General features: G+C 26.7%; 1 protein-coding gene across 1 annotated transcript in view; it reads right to left on the reverse strand.

The window, feature by feature from the left end:
• Window positions 1-26,163, reverse strand: part of qless (decaprenyl diphosphate synthase subunit 1 qless) — a 38,115-nt gene that overhangs the window by 797 nt on the left and 11,155 nt on the right. Inside the window, exons 2-7 of the mRNA XM_011507241.1 lie at window positions 8,285-8,437; window positions 7,275-7,408; window positions 6,357-6,498; window positions 2,742-2,831; window positions 1,219-1,350; window positions 29-223 (exon numbers count right to left, since the gene is read on the reverse strand). Of these exons, the coding sequence (XP_011505543.1) occupies window positions 29-223; window positions 1,219-1,350; window positions 2,742-2,831; window positions 6,357-6,498; window positions 7,275-7,408; window positions 8,285-8,437 (846 nt within the window). The remainder of the gene's footprint in view (window positions 1-28; window positions 224-1,218; window positions 1,351-2,741; window positions 2,832-6,356; window positions 6,499-7,274; window positions 7,409-8,284; window positions 8,438-26,163) is intronic.

Genomic DNA, 26,163 nt, shown 5'->3' on the forward strand with positions numbered 1-26,163 from the left:
ATTTAAATATAATTATTATAAAATTTACCCGTTCGCAAGCAAATAGAACGGGTGCAGTAGCGAGTCCCAATTTTAAATCTGCTGCTGTAGGCTTTCCCATTGCATCTGACGATGATACAAAATCTAATAAGTCATCGACAAGTTGGAAAGCTAATCCAATATTTCTTCCATATTGAAAAGCAACTTCCGATAAACACTCGTCAGCTCCTGATAGCATCGCAACCTATAAGATAGATAAAATCTATTTAAGTTACTCCTTAATTTACCATATTTTGTATTAATTTTAATTACATATATAATTTAATCTATATTACAACAACCGATTAATCATTTAAAATTATCATATTTTTAAAATTGCGTACTTTAAATGGCTAATATTTTTGCGTAATAATATTTTTATGAAATGAAATAGTAATTGCTAATTTTAGAGGAAAGAAATAATTCATGTATTTTAATGCTTCCGTATATAAATTTATTTTAATGCATTACACGATATTTATCGAATTATTTATATTCATATATTGATATTATTTACACTTATTTCAACATAAATTATATAATAATAGTGTGGGGGAAATGCATTAACCAGAAAATGATTCTGCAAAAATTTAGATTACTTACAAAACTTATCACAATTATTTTTACTATTATTGTCATGGTCATTGAAAATTATTCAGTATTAGTACTATTCAATTTCAATCGATTAAATCGAAATATTACTTCATAATGTATGATTTATTCGATTTTTAAATTACTACAATGATTTTTAATAAATAATAAAAGTAAGAATATCTTTTACTTGTTCATTTTTTTTTCTTCAGCGAATCTTCTTTCATAGTTTGAATATCTGAATATTTCAAGGTATATCGAATGATTTGATAAAGGTTAATTTGGTGAATAATCATTTATTCACATAAATATTGCAACCGTCTGATACTTCATTATTTTAGTTTTTCGCAGTTCTCAAAAATAATACAAAAAATTAAAAAATTTACATACATCTAATTTTTTCTTAAATAAATAAAAAAATACCTCTTTTGAATAATATAATAGATTATAACGAAGCTTATATGAAACGAAATATCAGCGAAATCATTGAAAATCACATTAATTCAACTTTCATTATTCATATAATTGAAACCGATTGGCATCCTAAAGCCCAAAAATAAGACAACATGTAGATTAGATTAATTATATTTTAATTTAAAAACGTCATACCGCTTTTGCCGAATTCGCTAGTAGACTAGCTGTTTTCCTATAAGTTTTTGTCAAATAATGGGTAAACCGCTCATTTTCTGTCTCCTTGGAGCCCAGCTGCATAAACTCCCCTTGGACCAAATCAGTGATAACCTGTTCAGACCATTAAAAAGTTAAATAGATTGATAATTATATTAACAAGCTTTGGTTTTTTATCCATCTTATAGAAATTTATTAAAATATGTTATTTTCATGTTTGTTATATTATTTATTACAATTATCTTTTCTAGATTAATTTCCATCCTCTTTCCATCTCCATTATAAATTACATTTTATTTAAATTCACAATAATTATCAGAATAATGATTAATGGAATGGATGAGTCGCAAAATACATAGAGATTTTCGAGGTTGAATTATTGTACATCAGCAGCAGCAAAGTGAAAAGTATATTCGGGTTCAAATACAAAACGAGAAAGTTATTATTTTGTTTTTATTTTGAATATAATACTTGATTTTAAATACGCTTTTCATCAAATTAGTAAAAAAATTATTAGTTCATTAAGAAGAGTGCGCCTATTGTTACATTGTGTTGTTACATGTATATTTATGTAGAAATTTAGTGATTCCATAAGTATAAATTTGTTCAACACAATTTCTACGTAATATATGTAGCTGTATTTTTTCATTTTGCATAGATCCATCAATGATTCAACATTGTCTTTTATGATCGTAATGAATAAATCAATAGGAAATGAAGAGCTTTGATTTTTATGCAAATAATAAAAGTTATATTTCAACACTTTTGGTGCATCATTAGCATATAGCGCCATCTTATGACAATTTCTTTTTCGAAAATATTCTATATACAACAGATGGTAAGAAGTTTAAAAATAATATGAAATGACATGTTTTTTAGACATTTCTTTTCACTTTGTATTATTAAATTTTTAAAATGTTTATAATTAAAAACACACACACACACACACACACACACACACACACACACACACACACACACATATATATATATATTACAAATATTATGAAAAATATTAACTATTTATTATCAATTGTATACGTTTATTAAAATATTTTTTTCAATTTGATAAATATATTAGTCTTATCACGATTACAGTAATACGTTTTATTTATACAGTAATAGTAATATTAATTTATTAAATTAAACATAATAATTTTAATTTTCTGTTCGCTTACTAAAGATTTAAAATTAGATTATACAATTCATATAAAGAATATGTAGCGTGAATAAGAAATATATTATAATTTTATTTACTTTTGTTGAAGAAATAATATAAAATTTTTTTTTTATATTTTATACATATTTTACAACTTTTAACTTATACGCATCATAATTTCTTTGTCCGTTGACTTTGAATTATAGCAATTTAAATAAATGTGTTCTTTTGATTCTTAAAAAAACATAAATTACCTATCAATTAGTTAAACTATACCTAATTACTAATCATTAAATGCCATATATGTAAAAGTTTTACAACAATTTTATAAAATATTTTGACAAACCTGACTGAGAGTTAAAGTAACATCATCGCTCTGAAGGCGCGCAATCATCATCGTAGCTACAGCAAGAATAAAATCGCCGGCCATTGTTACCTAAGAATAAAAATTTTAAATTAATAACCATTTTTATCTACTCTTTATTAATTAACAAAAAATAATAATAATAAATAAATAAATAAATAAATAAATAAATAAATAAATAAAATAACAACTGTTTTTATCTTAAATTTTAAATTAGCAAATAAAAATAATTTCTCACATTTGCTTAATAAAATTGAGTTTTTATGTGTTTTTATACTTTTAAATATTATTAAACAGTGTTATTTTTATATTCAAATTAACATAATAAAATATGAAAGTTGGTATATCTTAATTCAATTAATCTACTCAATTTTTAGAATTATTAGCAAATGAGCAAATTGTTAATAAAATCTACAAGGTAAGCGACTTGTTTCATTAAAATTATCAAATTCTGAAATATATTAATACATATTTGTAAAAAACATTATTGGATAGCACTTTTGGAAAATAATTTATTATTATTGAATTGATTATTGTGTAATAAATACGGCATCGCATGCTGTACTTTTAAGTTGCATTTGAAGACTTTTTTTTTCCCTTTAATATATATGTAAAATTTAAATTTCAGAAAATATTCTGACATACATCAAAATTTAATTATAATTTATTCTAATTACAATTTTCTAATTCTATAAATGTTATTACTACAAATATAAATTTATTACAAATCTTATTAATTTTACTATGGTTGTAAAATACCATTGATATACGATATTTTTTATACGAAGATAGCTTATCTTTACGTATTTTTTTTTTTTTTTTATCAATAAATTATGTACATAATTTATATAATGATGATGAAACGCAAGTATGTTCTCATTATTCAACCATTTCTTTTTATTGAAATATATATTAGGGATAAATTGTTTAAAAAGGAAATCTAATTCTGTTTTAAAATAATTGAACATTAAATACTTGGTTTATTAAGTTATCATACTCTCAAATAGAAAAAATTAAATTGAATTTATTTTTAAACCACTTTGATATTTTTAATGTAAAATAGTAAAAATTTATGGGTGTAAATTATGTTATGTGAAATAAGCAACTAATTTTTATGGATGAATATTTTCAAAAATTTGAAAACCATCTATAAGTATCAATATTGTTCAATCAATATCAGTATTGCATAATTTCATTAATCAATGATTTTTTTTTATCGTTTAAAATCTATATATGACATGTCTATATTTGAGATATTAATGTAAAATAATGAAAAGGAAGCATAACAAAGAAATATAAACGAGCAAACAAAATTTATTTTCATTGTAGATTTTTATTATTAGTACAGTAATAACATTATTGGTATGTTGATTATGATTTTTTTTTTGAATTTGCACAACTGATTAGGAAGCTATGATATATTTACATCATTTTGATATTTTTTATTGAAAGAGAGTATTCACCACTTTCTACAATAAATTCAAATATTATTTGTAAATCAATTAAGTTAATTGTTTTATATAATTACTTTTATCGTTTCTAATTAATTATGAATATTAAAATAAAATGTTATTACAAAGCCTTTAAATTATTTAAAATTTAAAATTTAAAAATTTTAAAAATGAATAAAATCAAAGAAATGTCTATTGCGATTAAGTAAAACTATATTAGTTGTTTTATCGAAAACATATATACGCATATGTTATATTTTAATTTTCTAAGTCTACTATAATTTACTGTTATAGTTAATAGTATTATTACAACTAAAACTTTTACACGAACATTATTTATTTTAAAAAATTTTCTTGTATTTTATTAAGTCTGGAATAATGAAGCTGTTCTTAATTAAAATCTTATATCGATATTTATTTGTTTTAACATTCGTTTATTATTATTTTTGGCCTATAATATTATTAACATTCGTGTATATATATATGCATGAACGTTGCAATTTATTTCGATTGAGTTAAAAATAGTATACATTAATCTTAACTGAATCAGATAATTGATAGTGACAATATTTTTAATATTTCATTCGTATTGTGTTAAAATTCTTGATGAATCGAATATTGAAATTTCAATCACAGGACATTTTATTAATTGATCAATATAATCTTTAATTTCTGCTTTCTGAACTATGATGTATAAAGCTAGAGTAATAATTATTCGTATACTTTCTATCCAGCAACATTACTATCAAATTAATTTGATCGAATATAAAATATTTTCACTCCATACTGACTTATCACTATTTACATATCTTATTACTTATAATATAAATATAGTGATTTATCGTATTATATTCGCTTAGAAATATAATAGTTATACATTTATCTATTTATTAAATGCACACATAAAAATATTATTATATAAAAAAAAAAATAGTTTTATTTATATAATTTTAATATTAATAGGAATAAATAGTTGAATATTTTATTCACTATTTATATTAACGAAAATGAGACGTAAATTTGAGAAAGTCATAATGTTGTATAAAAAAAAATGAGAGGAGAAAGTTCAATGTTTAAATGCAAAACATGATTTTATTATTGTCTATTGTATACTTGATATCGTTTATTCATTAGGACTAGCTCATTTTTCATCACAATAGTCTAACCTTATCAACAGACTTACCTTACTAGACATTCAAATTTAATATATATTGCGATTGTTGAAAAAAAATTGACCGAGACAAAATTCATGTATATTGGAAACGTCATTTCCGGAAGAAAGCGTTTTGTAAAAAAGTTGGCGCACAAGTGCGTATACCTAACCCGAATTGAATTAACCTCCTTCCTTCTTTTCTTTCATTCATTGGTGCTTAAACTAACTTTGAGTTTATTGATTTGCAATATAGAACTTCGAACGACAACAATTTGCGCAAAGAATTTCTTTCCGTTACATATTAAGTGCAATAAGCATATGCAATTTGGAGATGCATACAAAATATATACGTCCATACACAAAGAAGAATAGCGTAGGTTTGAAATAAGTGACTAAATTTTTCAACAAACTTTATCAATATTATGTTATATTATTCTGTTTGTTTAAAAAAAAAAAAAAAAAAAAAACTATCATGAAAACTTGTGACGTAACAGAGAAGTTCATATGAGTTTTTATACATTTTACATAAACTAGCATAATAGTTAAAGGTACAATTGTATATTTACTTCTCGTTTTAAAACAAATTTGTAAAATTATATGTAATATGACTTTAATAAATAAATAAATCAATAATTAGTAATAATAATATATTTAATTATATCAAGAACTTGAGGGATTGATAAGAATTTAGAAATCAGGTTAATAAAGTATATAGCAAAGATTTAAGATCTCAAAAAAACTTAAGAACATTTTACTTCTTATTCATAATTTTTAATATGAATTCAATCAATAATTGATTATAGGACTGATTATTATTTGTTAAATTTTCATCTTTCCACCGAATCATTTCTAAAGATATCTATTAAATATTTTTCAATTTTCAATAATTCTCAATAACATAAACATGATAAATATCTAAAGTAAACATGATGTAATACTTTTTATTTTATGCATAGGCCGTAATTTATATGGTTAAGAGAATATATTTTTCACCTTCTTCTGACTCCAAAGTGCATTAACAGAAGGTTTTCCCCGGCGAAAATCGGATTGGTCGATCACGTCGTCATGTATCAAGGAGGCATTATGGATCATCTCGGAAATCATTGCAACTTGCCGTTGCGATGCTAAGAGACCGCTAATAAAAACAGAAATCAATCGATTTAATAGATTTAGTTCGTTCAACCGATTTGTTTATCTAAAGCACCAATAATTTACGTTCTTGTTACACGCTTTACTAGTTAGATCAATGTAGAAAATTATTCAACAACTGTTAATTCTACATAGTCGTTTTAAATATATTTTTTCTTCGTAATTTTGTTCACAAAAAAAAAAAAGGGGTCATTTCATTCAGCCTAATGCAGCTTTATTTATTGGCTTAAGAAACTAAAAATAAAAAGTTTGAATAGTAAAAATTAATAATTTGAATAAATGAATACGAGCCCAAATGGACATGTACAAAAATGTATCGTGAAATTAAAAATATTTTTTTTTTTTTTTTTTTTTTTTTTTTTTTTTTTACAAAGAGTACTTTGTATGAAAGAGTTTGGAAAATCTTGTAGTTCCGACGATAAGATACCGTATGTCATTATAGACATATTAATTAGATGGGAATAATTATCGAGGCAACAAACATCCAATAATGTAAAATAATATGCTATTATTGGAAGAGCAAGTAAATTTTACGAATAATGATGTTGAAATTGAAATCGATAATGTAATATAAAGAAAGTATCTATCAGAAAAAAAAAAAAAAATATATATATATATATATATATATATATATATTGAGCACTAAATTCTATATATATATATATATATATATAGAAGAAATATTACATTTAGTGCTCGATAGAATAATCGACCTGGCATTACAGAAATTATAAAAAGCAAGTGTAAATAGTGATGGCATACTTTCTATCTTTGTGATAGTTGATGGCTCGGGCAATGAGTATCGCGACCATGGGCCGAAGTGCCTTGCCTTGTCCGCCAAAATAATATGTCGCTATCGTTCTCAGCTCTTCGTTTGTCGTATTGCCAATCAGTTCCTACAACAGAGTGAGTAAGGGCGAGTCATCAATTGAGATAAAGTGAGAAAAGTGTCTTAAGGTGTTAAGTAGAGCGCCGGGAGTCGGCTAATATTATTATTAAAGTGGATTAGCTACGCCCAGCAAATTAATAAATGTGTGACATTGCGTAAGCAAATGTCTAATTTTTTTTCGCCGATTGAGCGTCACTGAATAATAGAGTGGCATCTATTAACTCTCTCTCTCTCTATGCGCATGCGTTTACCCGTTAAGTTGCAAGAGTTGCGATGCTCGCGTTCACTTTTCATTCTTTGAATTCCATACAAAGCCCGCGCGCGTAAGACAGAGAGGAAGAAAGAAAGAGAGCACGACGACACCACGCATTGGAATTCGGCCAGAACCCGAGCGGAGACCAACATCGTTCGTGACGCGAGGAGAGCTTCCTTTTTATCGTTAATTTTTTTCATATTCTCTTCACAGAAGCTCCGCTTTACTATTATAACAACAACAACGACGACGACAACAACAACAACAACAACAACAACAACAATACTATTAATATCACAATTTCACAGATTATGTATATAAAAGCATTTGTGAAACTTTTCTTAATGCATTATTAATGACTTTATTTACTTTTCCTTCATACGCAGCGCGTTCTCAATCAATGACAAATAATAATTTTATCGAAATTGAAAATTGTTGTGAAAATCTATATAATTTTACAATATTTTCAAGCATTCGCCTCGCATTTTTACGATTCAAGAAAACAAATGGACGAGCAAAAATAATAGCTAATTTACACTAATTGGTGGAATATTATTCGAATTGCGGATTTTCATTATTCATTAGGAAATATATAAAGTGGATATCATTTGAGAAAAAAATTAGACTCACTCTTTTTATATCTTCATATACATCTTTTAGATCATCCTCGAGTAGTTGATAAGGATCAATTCGATAGTCTGGAAGAGATCCTGGCTGTTGCGTCTGCATTGAACTCATTACTCGTGCAACATTCAGACGACAGTTATGCTCATTTTGAAAATTCTGAAATAGAGGGGGAAAAAAGGCATTAGTACACTAAATGCTTCTAATTTGATTTATTATAACTTTGATTTTTGTCAATAACATTAAAGTATAATATTTGTTAATGATAAATTATTCTCAAGTTTGATAGAAGCATTAATTCATTTTTTATTAGAGAGTGGTTGGGATTTTCGATTACTGTATTAATAAAAGAATTTGTTTAAATACCTTTTGATAGTAAATGAATATTAAACAAATAAGATTTTGTTATATAAGTTATGGTTCATTTAAATTTAATTAGAAAATTTTTCATTTCAACATTATCGGGAATAATCAAAGATATTTTTCTAATTTAGTTAAACATAAATTAAAACACTTGAATTACTTAATGCCAATGTTTATGAATAACATTCTTATTAATATAATAACAATCATTAATAATTTTTAAGTTTATAATATTTAATTAATAATATTGAAAATACTAATTATTATTCAAATACAATATCTTTATTAAACAAAATATAAAACAATAAAGACGAATTTTTGTTACGATTAAATGGAAAAATCACGTATGCAAGATTACGTGGTAAATAAAATACAATATTAGTACTGTGAATATTGAATTTTATTTAATTATCGAAACGACTGTCAAAAAAACAAAAAACAAAAACAAAAAAAAAAAAAAAAAAAAAAAAAAAAAAAAAAAAAGAAAACGAATGCACAGATTTGTATTATAAAAATAGAGGGAAAAAAGTAAAAACACCAAATGGAAATGCATGTGAAAAATAAACTTTCATTCTTTTTTTGAGTGAGTTGATTTTGGAGATTAGGTAATTTTTTTTTATTGCAATTTTATTCATTGTTCATATTCTTCTTTATTCATTTTTATTTTATAAATCTTTATGGATAGAGAATTCCAGCATTTAGAGCGAAAAATAAAATTTATTCTAATACTTGAGTTATTTGATTTAAGTTTCGAATCATGACAGTCGATTTGTTAATTTTTTTTTTTTTTTTTTTTTTTGTACCCAGGAATAAATTATTTTGTAAATATTTATCTGTAATTTTCAATCAGTATCATCGTAAAAATAATATTAATTACTGTACTGTTTTTCTAATTAATACATGAACAGTCGGAAGGTAAAATTGCATTAAATTGTAAAATGAATTTTGGAGTTGAATAACGAATTTGATTCTAGGAATAATTATTTTAAAAAGAATAAAATATACAATGAAAAATATCTAGTTTATATTAAATATGTAAATTTATTTCATGATATTTTACAATATTAATAATTAGAAAAAAAAAACAAAAAATATTTGCTATTATAGTTCTTTATGCGTGTATACATACACACATGTGGATTAGTTTATAATATAAAACAGTTCTATACTTATTCATGAAAATTAATAACAAAATTACTACTACAATTTGAAACTTGAGAATAATTTGTTAAATTCAAAATATAATTATTCAATGTTTTATTCGTCTTATCTAATTGATTATCCTTGTGAATAATTCAGTGAAAGTAAGCACGTGTACAAATTTATGACGGGATTATTTAAAATTTTTAATAATCGATCCCTTTTCGAACAATGTATCTTATCGATAAAAGTTATCCGGCTATTTGATATTTATTTACTCGTTTCGCTTATATAAATTGACTAACAATGCAATATTATCCATTGGTAGCAAGTGCCTATCATTAATCCTTTCCATTGAAGTTTCGATGCGCATCGTAAATTGTGCACAATAAATATTTACTTTTTAATATTCAAATTTTGTATATTCTTAATTAGGAAAAAGTGCGGAGTTATACAGAGGTGAGAAATAAATATTATTCCCACGAATAAAAATATCAATATTTGAGAAATAATTTTTTTGGGCATAGCTCATGCAAACTATATTGAAAAAATCAGATGCTACTTTGAGTGTTAAGTAACATAATTATTGTTGATTTGGTTATTTATATTGTATAACTATAATTAAAATCTTATATATGATATTTCAATACGTAATTGCGTATAAAATTATTCTCCGTTTATTGATTCGCTTAATAAACAGATCGACGCAATAATTACTAAAATTTGTAAATTCGAAAATAAATGAATTAAATATATTGTTGAATAGAGATGATAGAATAATGGGCGACGTATTAAAACTAAAAAGAATAAGAATAAGAAATAAATATTAATTGATGAGAAAACAATCGTTAGTCGTGTCTTAAAGTTATAAAATAAATTGCGCGAAGAACTTGGAGCGAAAAAGTAAAAGTCGTTCTCGGCAGAGAGCGAAATAAAAATCACATATCATGCCTCATCTCTTTTTCCCTCAATTTCTCTCTCTCTCTCTCTCTCTCTCTCTCTCTCTCTCTCTCCCTCCCTTTCGCTTTTCAATCACAATTTTGCACGCGTCATATATTGATGTTTTATTCTGTTAAAAGGTCTGTTTTAAAACTTGAATAAAAGCCGCTGATTAAGTATCCTTATAATTAACTGTAATCACATGATTAATAAATCAATTAATCTTCGCAGAGTTAAGCAGTGGTAAACAAAAGTTATAATTTGATTGACATTATTACCGGTTAATGATTATATTGTCTGTAAAAAGTGAACTTACGTATAATCCATTAATACAAATGTTGAACAAAACTGAATTATACATTAGATATAGATAGATCTAAATAGATATACACGTAGATTGTTGTTAATTGAACTATTATTCGGAAGAGGGTTGAGACATGCTTTAAATATCGGACATTTAAAATATTATGCTGAAAATTAAGGAACAAATTGAGCGCGCAAAGATCGCGTGAATAAAGGAAATATTGCGCTTTTAAATTAGTGGTGGAGATGTGACGTATAATGATAATGAACATGCGTTCACGCGAGAGAGTCAGGCTTCACTCGTCGGCTCTCCTATCCGAGAAGAAGGTAAGTTGAAAATTACATGACACGCATGGACACACATCGAATGCGGTCATTGCTCAATGTTGCTAGACATGCCCCCATGTCTACCTGTGTATCAGATTCTAGCTGTGTCGGTCAACAACGAAGGTTCTGCACTTTCAAAGCCGCTTCATATAACTTTCCTCTACTGCTACATGCACAAAATGCTCTCTCATTCTCTCCCCCCCCCCCCCTCTCACTCCTCTCCCGCTCGCTATATATATATATATATATGCACATTCTTTTACATTTCTTTAATTACTAACAGATCTTCAGGAAAAATATAAAAATACTATTATGAATCATCATTTCTTCTCAACATTCCTATCACACGTACCTTTTCACATCAACTTACTTATATTATTAATGTTAATGCCTCGTAATGTTTGCTATTTATTATTTTTTATATTTGCATCATATATTACAGCATTTTCATAGTTTCATTAATTTTTTTTTTTGTCTTATAAAATCAATGAAAATGATGTATAGAAAATATTATTTAAATGCTGAAAATAATTATTATTTATATTGTAGCTTTATATCATCAATAATGTATTTATTTATTCAATAAGCAACGCTTTTGAAAGATTAAATTTATAAAGATCTATATATTATAACTGAAGTTAATTTATTTACTTTTTTATTCTTAGACATCTTATTACAATAAATTTCTATTCATTTTGTCAATACAAAGCAATTCAAACTTTATACAAAAATCAACTTGATCCTATCAGTATTTCACTACTTTTATTTAGCACATATAACTTTTACTATTCATTTTTAATAATAACTTTTTAACGGATATTTAGATAATTCAAATAACTAACAATATTAATAATTATTGTTTAAAATATTACTTAAAATATTATTGTTTGTTATATAAGACATGTCATAGGAGATATGTAAAAACAAAAAAATAAAGGAGGAAACGAAAAAAAATAATAGTTTGACAGGGTATTACGTAGATCACGAAAAAGAAGGAAGAAAAGCATGCATGTTTATGTGAAATGAGAATGAATAAGATACTACTTTAATGAAGTAAATATTCCGGATTTATAAAAACTAAATTACTAATCGGAATATAACATTTCACAAACACATGCATCTAGTTTTTTTTCTCTTTTCTCGTTTTTTTTTTTTTTTTTTTTTTTTTTTTTTTGTTACAAAGATTCCATTTAGGCTTTATACTATTGATTTATTTTATGAAATTATATAACAGCTTGTGAAATAATATTATTCGAGTTTTATATTAATAAAAATATTAGGAACAAAACATTTAAAACTATAATTTAGGCAGTTCTAAATATCTCCATTATAACACGGTGAATAATTATAGGCAATAAATACAAAGTTGTAAGATTTACATATTTGTAAATTTAAGCATAGGCATTTCAATTTTCCACAAATTTATCGATATTAATTCCTTTCATAAATTTATTATAACTTTGTATAATTAATGCTAAATTTTGTCAATTATTTACTCTTGTAATTATTATATTTGCAAAAATGCTTTCAGAGATATTAGACATCATGATTATATTAAATTTTATAATGCTGAAATAAACTTGTAATATCAATAGCTTACTTTACCATTGTTCATAAAAGAAATTATTCTTAGATGTTATTTATATGTATATAAATTAATGCAATTTTTTTTTTTTTTTTTTTCAAATTATAAATCTGATAGTAGTGTTCTAGTTCGATATAATAAAACATTATCCAAAAGTACATTGTCTTGTCAGAATTTGTATATATGAAAAGGTTATTAATACTCGCTTTTTATTAAAGAGGAATGCTAAGATAATATTAGAAAGATTTTCAAGAAATATACTTATTTGAATTCATGTAACTTTCACTGATCAGAAGGAAGCCTAAATCGTAAATAAAATTATTGCGCGATGAAGAAATGTTGGTAATAGCAAATATAATACAAGAATGCTTTAAAAATTTAAGCACGTAACTTACTTTCGTTAACCTTCTCCCGAACGTTCATTTTTAAGTATGAGCAACCTTGTAATTATGAAAGAGAGCTAAAATAAGGAAGTACTGTATAGATATATTACTTATAAGATAAATAAGATAAAACCCTTTATAATAATAATTGAAAAGATAACAAAAAAAACAAAAACAAAAAAAAAAAAAAAAAAAAAAAAAAAAAAAATTTGATTTTCATCAATTTTATATTGTTTTTAAAAACAGCAATAAATAATTAATCATAAAAAAAAAATATTTGAAAGCAATATTTCTATAGGCCAAAGAAAAATGAGCAATTTATAATAATATACATTATAATTGGAAAATGAAAAGATTTTCTGACAAAAACAAATTTTTGTTTTAAACATACAAATATATGACGTTTACACCTAATGTTGTCATTAAAATACTGTTTCAACCAATTTTCTGTATTATCTTTTTTTTATTTTTTTTTTTTTATTTTTATTTTTTTTTTTATTTTTTTTTTTTTTTTTTAGAATTTTTTCGAAATATTAAAAAATTGTTTTATAAAAGTTAATTGCATATTTAATTATAAATTATAAATTAACAAAGACATTTTGAAAATACTTTCAATTGTAGTTATGATTTCGAGTGTGCGAGAGGAGCACGTAAAACAAAAATAAAATGTGATTATTAACGAATTAGTCTCAGTAGATACGAGCTAGAACTAATCAATTTAATGAACTAATAGAGTAACAAATAACTAATGGAGAAATAACGATTGAACATTCACAATGAAATAAAATTTTGCATTTTTTCATCTTCTTAAATATTAAATATAAAGGAAAAATAGTTCTTACGACAGTCAATGATATTCAGATTAAATTTTTGTAATTTTATCCTTTGTTTTCTTAACGATCGTCCTATAACTAAAAATTCACACCAAACGTGTCCTTCAAATTTTTACAAATATACATACGTGTTTAAGGGCATATGCTTTGGACAAATGGAAAATTTTGCTTATAATTCAACGTCGAGCATAACGTAAAAGTCCGTTAAAATCGTTTACGTAATTATAAGCACTTTCGAGTTTAATTAATGTTTAGTTATCAAAACTTTCTCAGACTATGCTATAATTGTAGTTAAAAAGTATTATTTTCAAACTATTAAGTATAATGAATAACCGATTTGATGGAAGAAAGGCACGTTTATAAATTGTCGAGCAATATAAAATTCATTTAATTGTTACATTCGACATCGCTGAGATGATGGAATCTTTCTTTCTTTCTTTCTTTCTTTCTTAATATTTTTTTTTTTTTTTTTTTTTTTTTTTTTTAACTAGAAATTTCGTGAATAAAAGAGTGATCAAGAGAGGGAAGATGTTGAAGAAGAATGTGAAAGTGGTATAGCCTGAGGCTTCGTCCGGCATTTCGTCACACAGCAGCGCGCGACATCGAAACTTGAATGCGGGAAACCAGACCGCGGCGACGCCATAGTCGCGAACGCATGAGTAAATACTTTTGCTCTCGACTGATGAGTCCAAACTGTTACCTAGTCGTGGCTCACTCTCCTTTATGTGCTCAACTACTTTCATCGCTCTTTTAATATTATAATGTAATTTTTATTTCCCACATCGTATAATTGATGAAAACAGGTTACTTCCACTATATGCGTGTGCGAGCGAGCGCGCGTGAATATTATTCTTTTCGTCATTCTTTATGAATAGTGAATTATTATTTTTTATAGTTTATTCTATCCTGTGTATTTGAATATTTATGGGAATTTGTCTATTATACACTGGTCAAAATATTAATTAAACTCTATTGAGATAAATTCTCATTCAAAATGAATTTACAACTTGTTGAAAATTATTCATTTAATTTTCGATGGTACGTTGTTGTCTTATCCGAATTTAAATTCACTTTCGACGGCATTTTATTACGGGTGATAGCATCGACCGACATTAACACTTAAGTACAATTGAGCTGAAATTTCATAAAAATATAAATTTCAACTGGAAAAATATCATTATAATTTATGGAGAATGATAAAAAATATATATATATATATATATATATATATATATATATATACTAGTAAACGCGTTATCTCCATCGAATCATATTTCATAAATTGTTCGTTAACATGTTGAGATATTTTGAACTGTGATGCGATTAAACATAATCGCTTGTCACTGCAACAGAGATCTCCACAATCTAGATTCAAATTTATGCGAGCGTGCTTTCTTCGTCATTCGAAGTACAATGATAATGTATCCAAGTGCGGATATTATCTTCAAGTGCCAAGTACCAAGTACCAAGTGGGGTCCGTTGCTAGCCATTCACTACCGCGGATACAGAGACGAGATAAATAAATTATACATATATGTATATATGTATATATATATATATATATATATATATATATATATATATATATATATATATATATAATTAATAAAGAGGCAAGAAAAGAAATTAAGGCTGCTACAGGCAATGATTACGATCGAGGAGAGCCAGTCGTCCTTGGGAGAGGCGCGGGGAGTCGGTATTACGTAGAGTCGCGGCAACTCCAAAGAAGTACGCGTCGTGCAGGAGCGCATGGATGCTTTCGCAACGATCGCATGCCTACTGGAAGTACTCACTGTCGCAACTAAGGAATCTGAAACAACTCACACCATTGATGAGCAACACCTTGAGATGCCTCTCCCTATCATTAATGTTTTCTTCTTTTTTTTTTTTATATTGATATCCTTCGATGCTCTTTCGATTAATGTGCACATTTTATCCCTACCGCTGCTGAAAGTCTTAAAAAAAAAATCCGTGCATTCTTCGAGTACCATTTGTTAATATGTATTAAAGTAATAGTTATGGGCATTTTAAATGGAATGTTTTACACACAAAACAACATTATTTGTAATTTAGTACAATTGTATAGCCGTGTACTATGATCATTAAATGCGCGTCATAAATATCGTTATTAATGTACGTGAAATATGTTAGTTTTATTAGCTTATAAGGTGCTAATAACGCATGTATTTTTATTATGTAACAAAGCTGTAATACTATTGATCGATAATCGATAGCTCATTTAATTAGGCACTCAATAATAATAATTAATATTTTATGATTAATATTGAAAGAAAAAATTATTTTTCATTTATAAATTTTAAAATTACCATATCTTATAAAATATGAAAATTAAGCCGTTACAATTGAATTATAAGATCAATTGTTAATATATATACACAAGTATTTATAGAGAGAGAGAGAGAGAGAGAGAGAGAGAGAGAGAGAGAGAGAGAGAGTCAATGATGTTGAATCAGATGGCCAAGTGTGTGTACGAGGAGAAAGTGAGAAGTTGCATTCTTGGACGAAAGAGAGTGTGCAATAAGGTTGATTGTAGCAATCACTATGTCAAATGTCAATTCATTGTATAAAACACCTCTATAACTTAATTGATTTTAACATGTTGTACGAAATTCATACAAATTTGAATTTCTTTTTTGACATTTTTTTTAACATTTAGTCAACAGTTTATTAGTTATTTACAAAGTTATTTATTTATTTATTTTTTTTTTTTTTTTCATCTCTAATATATGCAAATTAGTTACTATTTGATAATCAATATAGATTTATATGTTTATTGAATTTAAGATTTACTGAACATAGATCGACAAGAAATTGTATCTTTCATCGCTATGCTAATGAAGTAAAAATTTCAAAATTACGAATAAAAAATCATAACATTTATTGGATTTCATTTATAATCAATTAATCTTCGTATAGTGGTTTTATTAATATAGATGATGGTATTTTAAATATAAAGATAATATGTGAAGACACGAAAAAAATTAGGCTTTAAAAATAACATTGCTTATACGAGTATTTTAATTTATTACGAATTTATCTTGAATGTTAATTTTATTAAATTCTAGATTAATCATACAATGTAAAGATCTCGTACTCTCAAATTTTATCGGAATAAATTGGAGCAACACTTTGTTTTCGAAATCTGTTTATTTTTCATAGCAAATATATTTCTAATTTTTCGTAAAATTATTCGAAACACCAATGTGAATCCATTGAGCAAATTATACAAAACAATAGAAAAAAGCAAAAAAAAAAAAAAAAAAAAACAAAACCTAAACAAGAAAAGGGAAAAAAATGAAGATCTAATAAGTGTATATTATTAAATCTTCGTCATAAGTTAATAGATCACGGGAAAATATTGAATTCGAGAATTTTGAAAGATTCGAAATTCGTTCGTTACAAGCATCATTTTCTAAATTACCAAAAAACAAACAAAAACAAAAAAAACCAAAAAAAAAAAAACAAAAAAACTGTAAAATCCCTTGTACGAAGATTAGAATTAATATCAATTTAAATGAAAGTTGTTGCCGAGAGCAGTGCGGAGAGTACGTCAATATCAGCAAGGCACGAATGATAGATAGATCACTCGGGTAATGAATAAGGCAATCAAGGCGCTGAAGTAAGTAAACGTCGTCGTGTCAAGTATCAATCTAGAGTTAAAGCGAAGATGAGAGTATTGTGAAGGTGTGGTATTATGAAAGAAGCGCGCTAACGAATAAGAAGAAGATGGGAGGATTGTGCAAAGGGGCGCGCACACGGTCGTAGAAGCGTCGTGAGCGGTGCAGAATGTTCGCATGCGGTTGATGCACAAACGAAAAGAAAGTGTTATCCACACGCGCAGCTCCGAGACAAGCAAGGAGTGGCGTCGACTTGCGAATATCGTGAGAGCGACCTTGATTCACGGCTGCGCGCGCGCGCGCGCGCGATTGAGGATCTGCACGAGCAGACAGCATCCGCTTATCGGTTTGGGTAGAGCCACGCTTGCAGATTGGAAATGTGGGTCGCGTCGCGGCCGGCCACCAACCAGTCAGGATCGTCGAGCTCGAAAGGAGAAAGTGTATTTTCCCTCTCATTGTCAGTCAGCGCCGACGACTTACGTTCGCGCGCGCGCGCGAGTGTGCGCGTGTGTTTGTTTGCGCGTGCGTGCGTGTGTGTGCGCGTGCGTGCGTGCGTGCGTGCGTGCGTGCGTGCGTGTACGTATGCATACGCACATGCATAAATAGATACGCATATACGCACGCGCGCGAATACGAATTACGTGCCGGTACTTGATCGCGGGGACACGTATGTATGTCCGGACACAATTAATCGGCACCACGATACAACTGACAAGTGCATCGAGCCGAATATTTGTTATATACTAGTATGTTTTTCTGCCATCTCGTCCTCTTCATTTTTAAGCGCTGCGATTACAATCGACTATAATACTTTATATATCGGTTTTAGTGAATTTGACTTCTCGTATCCCAAGCCGACACAATGGAACACTACTTTAATCCACTATCTCATTATCTCTTGGCATTCGTTCAAAGGAGTGAGGAATCCAGCTAAGCATTTAAAATTATTTCTTTAATGGTAATAGATAGTAGGAAAATATGTTGGCATCGCGATTCTGTCTACGCTATATTAATAACCATACTTCATAAATTTATCGATTTTATATTAATACACTGGTCAATGTCACGCTTTCTTAGAAAGTTCAACGGCTTTTGTTTATTCTAACTGCATATCGAAAGCACGTTTGCCGGAAAATTTAATTAATGGAATGTACGTATATTGATCTCTAAAACGTGTATCTGTTGCCATTAACTTGAATCTTTTTCTATGTCTCTTGGGTTATAAATAACAAGTCGATTTAAATTTGGCTGTAAGTTTTTTAAATAAAAGATCCTGATCATGATGTGACTATGAAGAAGAATTAGAAAACGAGAGAGAGAGAGAGAGGAGAAAATCGGGGAAACGTTGACGCGATAGTACGCGTATCGTTGGAAGGTCAACGCTCTAGAGCATTTCCTCGAGGATTAAACTTCATTTAATTTCTATGCGACAATGATCTTCGTGTATTTCAATTATCATTTTTACACACATTTATTTTTACGTGCCATTTATAATTATAATACGACTGCTCCTTCTTTCATAAATTATATGCAAATAATAAATTTAATTGAATATACTAATTACGTAGAGTATTAATTTTTTCTTAAACCTACCCCCTCCCATATCCCGACCCATTATACAAAATATATATATATATATATATATATATAATGTTACAGAAATTAAAGTATAATATTATATAAAAATAATGACGCAGAATTATTAAATTGGTTGAGAAACATAATGCGCTGGCACGGAATTCTTTATTGCACAAATTTTACTTTATTATATGTATCGTGTAAAACGCATAAAATTATCTGTAAATATAATATATCTATTATTAATATTTTCTCAGATAAGTGCGGTTTTATAATCGTATTTATAAGTGCTGCAATTTTAAAGCCTTGAAAGATATTTTTTTATTGCCGTGCATTCAAAATAGATATATTTTGAATTACCGTGAAAGTCCAATTTTTCCATTCACAAATAATTTCGTCATTTTGTAAGGTTTTTAATGAGCGGTGTCATCAAAAATAATAAAAGTATTTATACACTAGAATATTTAGAAATATTCATAAATATCTATAGATAAGCTAGGAAAAGCATATCTCTTTAAACAACTTTCACTTCTTTCTAGAACGTAGTAGCGCAAAAATTCCTAACATTCACTAATAGATTGCTTTGAAACTAAAATGCAGGTGACGGGAAGACAATAAAGCTGTCATTCATAATTTTCGGTTATTGCGAACCAATTACCAAGAATTTTACAGAAATGATTGTAAGCACCGATGATTAGTTAAGAATTTCATGCTCGCGGTATATTTTTAACCTACCTATCGCAGCTATTTATATCATATAACTCTTAGGTGTGGTTTTCAAGTTTAACTGAGTGTAAATGTGGTTCGGATGATCTTCCTCGCAATTAAGACTTTTGAACCTGATTTTTTTTTTTACCTTTTCAAGTGTCACTGCTCGAGGTAAATGATCTTTACAAGCTGCGTTCAGAGATTTTCTTGGTGCAGATTTTTACAAGGATAGATATTATGTTAAGTGGTCGCGGCTGTTATCGTGAATAAAATTGCATTATCATTAAAATTAACGGCAGCCTATAATTCTCTATGCACGCAGTAGCGCAACAAAACTATACTAAAATAATAAGCACACGCAGATAAGTAACTACGTTAAATAACAAAATTAATTGTTTTTTTTCGTTTTTGATTTTTTGTTTCATTGTTTGTTTTTGTTTTTTGTTTTGTTTTTTTGTTCTTTGTTTTGTTTTAGATAAATACAATATACCATACAAATCTTTAATCCACAGGCTTTATTAATTTTTCACATTTCGCATGACTATCTGCACTTTTAGTTCAATAATTCTTAGGTCAATAAACCCAACTTACGCATCATCGATAGCATATTTTTTCTTTTTTTTCCTTTCAATAAATTTCCGTGCTCTCTCTCTCTCTCTCTCTCTCTCTCTCTCTCTCTCTCTGATCGCTCGATCAATCATCGAAAGTACTGTTTTTGATCATTTTTGCAAAATTTCACGCACTAAAAAGATAAAAGGAAAAATAATGTTCAAAGAGCTTTCGCGTTTCGCGGCAGTTCGACGCGCCAGTCCGCACTTTCCCGCTCAGTGAGGCGAGAGCACAAACGTTAACTCGGCGCGCGCATCAACGCACACGTGCCAACAATCGAGAAAGTGCGTTTCCATGTTCCATATACATTTTCAGAATCACCGCCGCTGCTTAACTAATCGTTATGAAGAGATACGTGCGACCGCGTGAGAAAAGCGGCGGGCGCTTCGAAAGGAAAAATATGCTCGCGTCGACGCGTCCATTTGGATTTGCGCGCTCTGATGAACTTGTTTATAGCAAACTTCACATGTGTTACTCCCTTGTGATATATATATATATATACACACACGTATTGCCGAACGATATTACGAAAATTGAGAAAACTTTGTGAAATGTATTATTCCATTACATCATAGATACCACCAAACGACTTTCCACTACTATACGCAATTTGATATAATAATTTTTTATTATACTATTACATGCGATTATCATTATCTACAAAACCCATTGTACCTACATTTAATACGTATAATTTAGTTACAAGAACTATTATTGTATTTTGTTTTGTATGCTATATTTTTGCAAATATTTGCTCATTTTATTTCTCCGAAAATCATAAAAATAAAACACTAATAAATGCATCTTCTAACACATAATATAATTTTCATATTTAAAAAAATATTATAAAATTCTTAATTTTATACATGTATTGAGATTAAGCAATTACCTTTTTACTATCTGATTTAACAATGCGAAAAATTAAAATTGAAATTAGAAACAAAGATATTTTGTGAGTGTTAAAAGTCAAAGAGCTGACTCGAGTTTGCGTCTTATCATATATTATGCAATTATTTATAAATTAAAATGACGCTAATATAGTAGCGAAATTTAATTTCATTTACGGCCGAATTTGGTCTGCATATAAATACCTGATAATTCAAAGCGATTAACAGTACGCGAGAAATTTTATTTATTTTTACATAATTAATGAGTTATGTTCCAAAAAATCTACGAATATTATGGCAAAAATTTTAGTTCACTGATCATTAAGAACGAACATTTTTAATAATCTCTTATAAAAAAAAAAGCAAAGCCTATCATTCTATTGTCATGGATTTTATTCCTCGTTGCTTTAGCCATTTGTTTTCGAAAAATTCAAACATCATCAATTTATAATAATAAATATAAATTATTAAATATAAATTATAAATATTCGCAAATACAAATTAATTTTCCTATTTATAGTTCAAGTAAAATTAAAAATTCTGCTAATAATGTTCTTGCCAACAATTAACATTTCAATCATTAAAAAGCGTAAATTTTTTTTTACTATTTCAAATAATTGATAAATGTAAGCCATCAATGATAAAATCTGCAAATTGCAGTATTTTTTGTATCAATTGGTTACTGTAAAATGTATATAGATATGTTACATATCGTTAATGTGCAAGTGTTGTTTTGTAATAAATTCAAGGACAAATTTTCAGTAAAAACCGAGTCAACACGGTGTAATTAATCAAACTCGTATAGCTTTCAAATTAGACGATATTTATGTTGTGATTTAAAGAGCAGAAAGTGACGAGTACGCACCTGTTGAAGGTACTGTGCTTGAAACACGAGTACGGAATTTCACAATCCCCTTCCCTATCGTTTCAAAAGAGAAAGAATCTCCTTGAACATGACCCATTTCTTCGCGTTTACTAGCCGTCTAGCTCTCATGATACTCTGTATTTACTTTTCGTCGAGAAAATATTACTATTGGCTAATTAATTAATGATTTCATTTTTCGTTGAATTCTTTAAATACTTTACCTTTAAATCAAAAGAATATTATCTTTCTATTATAATTGACAAATATATTTTTAAAGACGAACTAAGTTTTTAAGTAAATGAGCAATTATGAGAGTTAAATACAGGTATTGGAGAACTTTACTTTGATAAAGAAAATTTACAATATAATAATATTTTAACTAAAATTAAGTGACATACATATAATTGCATAAACATGCAATAAATCATTTGAAAATGTAGGTATAACCAATAATCAGTTTAATTTTTTTCATTCAATCATTACAATTAAAAAAGAACACTCAGTTCGATAGAATGTATCCTTATGAAAATAAAGTTAATAATATTTTTTAACATATAACTTATTCAATTTATTATCTAAAAATTAAAAAATTAATAATCAAGATTACAAAGTAATTATAATTAAGTTGTTGAACTGCTATTTTTGTACTATTAATATATAATATATCATTTTTATTTATACATAGGTTTTAAATTTTTATAATATAAAGCAAGACTTTTGCAAACAAAAAAAAAAAAAAAACAAAAAAATTAAAATTTGAGAACGCATTATTTATCATATAAAAGTAATTGTAGTAATTTATTATCTATACGTACTAAACTTCAATTACGCTTAAAATTTTACTTTTAAAACTTTCTTGTACTTACTACATGTTAATGTTATTAATATTAATTTATAATGTAATAAAGTAACAAATAATATTATTTGAAATTAATATATTATCTCTTATATACTAAGTTAAATTGTGAAGTTATATTTATCGAGAATCGATTAATTTATTTCTGAATACATTTTCCTTACAAAAGAAATATTATTAATTTTATCTTATGATTATAAAATGACATTAAATTGCTTGAATTCTATTATTGCATTTTACCATTTACTTTATCGTAAGAATGTAATTTTTGTAACTGATTAATAATAATTAATCAATAGTTTATAAAATGTAAGTAATGATTTTTTTTTGAGAAGACTTTAGAAGAATGTATTAAATTAAAAAGGTAAAATAATTTTCCCATTACTTATTGAATAATAATAAATATTATGCTCTTCATATAGTTCAATAAATATTTGTAAAATAAAAATGATGTTTTAAAATGTGTTTTTAGTTAATCGCGAATTATTTACTTGTAATTTATTCATTTATAATTAAAATGTACATTTGAAAATAATTTATGAAAATTTAAGGCGGATGTATTTATAAAATTACAGTTACATCGTTAAAAATAGATATAAATATTTATTATAATCTCATTGGGGTAATAGATTATGTATGCGTTATAACGTAAATTTTTAAAATGTTCTTATATGATTGCTATTATAGATTTTATAAATGATGTAGTTAGTAAATAATTTATGTGTAATACTAAATAAACTTTCCAGACTTTTGAGTCATTAAAATTCCATAACAATAAGCTACTAACATCACTATATTTTCTAATGATTAATATACAATTCTAAGAAAAGAATAATCTCAGTTATATTTAATGAATACTAAAATACTACTTATTGATCATTAAGTAGCCTTGAAGGGAACATATTTTGTATTATAATGACAATTTGTGATATACGTTGTTTGAACGTATTATGCTATACTAATATTAATAATGGATTGGAAATATGGGAACAGTGTAGAAAGAAAATTACTTCCATTAAAGAAATAAATTATCTTGATCAATTACAGACTATTACTTATGCAGGTCAAATTTCGATATTATATTTTCGATTTTGTATATCAATTAAAAATATTGTTATTAAGAAAATTTAATAGAATATAGAAATTGTATTGATTTTTATATGCTAAATATTCTCGCATTATCCGAATTATTTTCAAATTCAGAGTGTTCGATTATGCAGACAATTTAATGAGAACATTTTTAACCATAACGAATTCATCCTTATGGGCTTGTACATTTTGAAATACACTAATTAAATTTATCTGTTAAAAATATATACAACACATTTTTGCAGTTTTAATAATGAATTTATCTATTAATTTGTACGAGAGAATTCTCCTCTGAATATTCATTAATCTAGATCTAACGGGGGTTTTCTTTCTCTCTTATAAATAATATAGATACTGCTAATAATAGAGAAAGAAGAGAAAAAATACGTCATTCAAAAATCTGCCATTGCTGGATGGTAGGTCTGACATATAGCAGATGTAGTCACTTAAAAGCGAATTGACACTACTTGATATAGCAATACTAGTGTGCAAGATTTTCAATTTAGCTTGTAAAATTACTTTTTATTAACGAAATTATATTAATGAAAGAATATATCCTGCTTACGAAAATCACTATGAAGTTTTCAACTTTTATCTTTTATGGAAACATCATCTCTTACTTTTAGGTGCATGTAAAATATTTAGTTTAGTATTAGAAAACAAACACTTTATATAAAGTGAAGGTATATTTATTTTTCAAATGTAAAATAACATAGCCACAATTTAAAATCTCCTTTCAAATGAAATATTATCTGAAATTATTATTATTATTAAATATTATTATTATTTTTTTTTTTTTTTTTTTTTTTTTTTTTTTTTATATATATATATATATAAAAATAATCTAAAATTGTGAAGATAATTTTTAGTTTTTAGGTATATTTTTAGGTATCTTAAATATGGATTTGTAAGACCTAGAGGGCAGTTACGCTAATGAATGGAGCAAATATTCCACGTACCGTTCACATAATTTTTCTTATACTTTTATGTATACAGAAAGAAGTTGTGTTTCCAGTAATGAAAATATGCTCAATTTGAGTCAATATTCATATGGCTTTCAACAAGAATGGCTATGCCGGTTCGAGTACTTAAAAGACTTTCGTTGAAGAAGATATCCTTAGTTAAACTAAATTTAGTACTGTCGATCTTTGTAAATATTTAACTAACATAATTATGAAATTTAATACAGACTAATAATGTCTTCGCATCATGTTTTTCATTTTGTTTGTTTTTATTCATATTTCATATATTTTATCTCACGATAATATAATAAAACATTGAAATTGATTAATTTAATTAACAAATATATTAATATTCATGAATGAAGTAAATCAAATGTAATTATAAAAATTTCAACATGAAACAACAATTACTAATGAACTTCTTTCTTTCTTTTTTATTTACACTAATGCTTATACATTTTATAATTTTATTCTATTAATAAATATAGATATTAAATGATGATAAAACTTGAGAACTAAAAATTTTTGAAAGTTCAGTTGCCTCAAGGACTATACGATGTGGTGAAAATATTCATTGAAATGAACACTGACAGCTCTTAAGGCAAATTACTTTGTTAAAAGACAATAAAAACTAATCTCTATGACTTGCTCAACCTGTCAAAGATCCATCAAAAGTTCAAGCTACTCATTTGCATTGTAACGTAGCCACAGGGATATTGCAACACACTTGCACTGTTTATAAATGCGTCGAGTGCGCAATATATTATGTCTCGGCTACAGTTTGATTACTAAGCTCCGATCTTACTACTAAACGCAAATT

This window comes from Ceratosolen solmsi, unplaced genomic scaffold (genome assembly GCF_000503995.2).
Source record: "Ceratosolen solmsi marchali unplaced genomic scaffold, CerSol_1.0 scaffold6, whole genome shotgun sequence".
In the NCBI taxonomy this organism is placed as follows: Eukaryota; Metazoa; Arthropoda; class Insecta; order Hymenoptera; family Agaonidae; genus Ceratosolen; species Ceratosolen solmsi.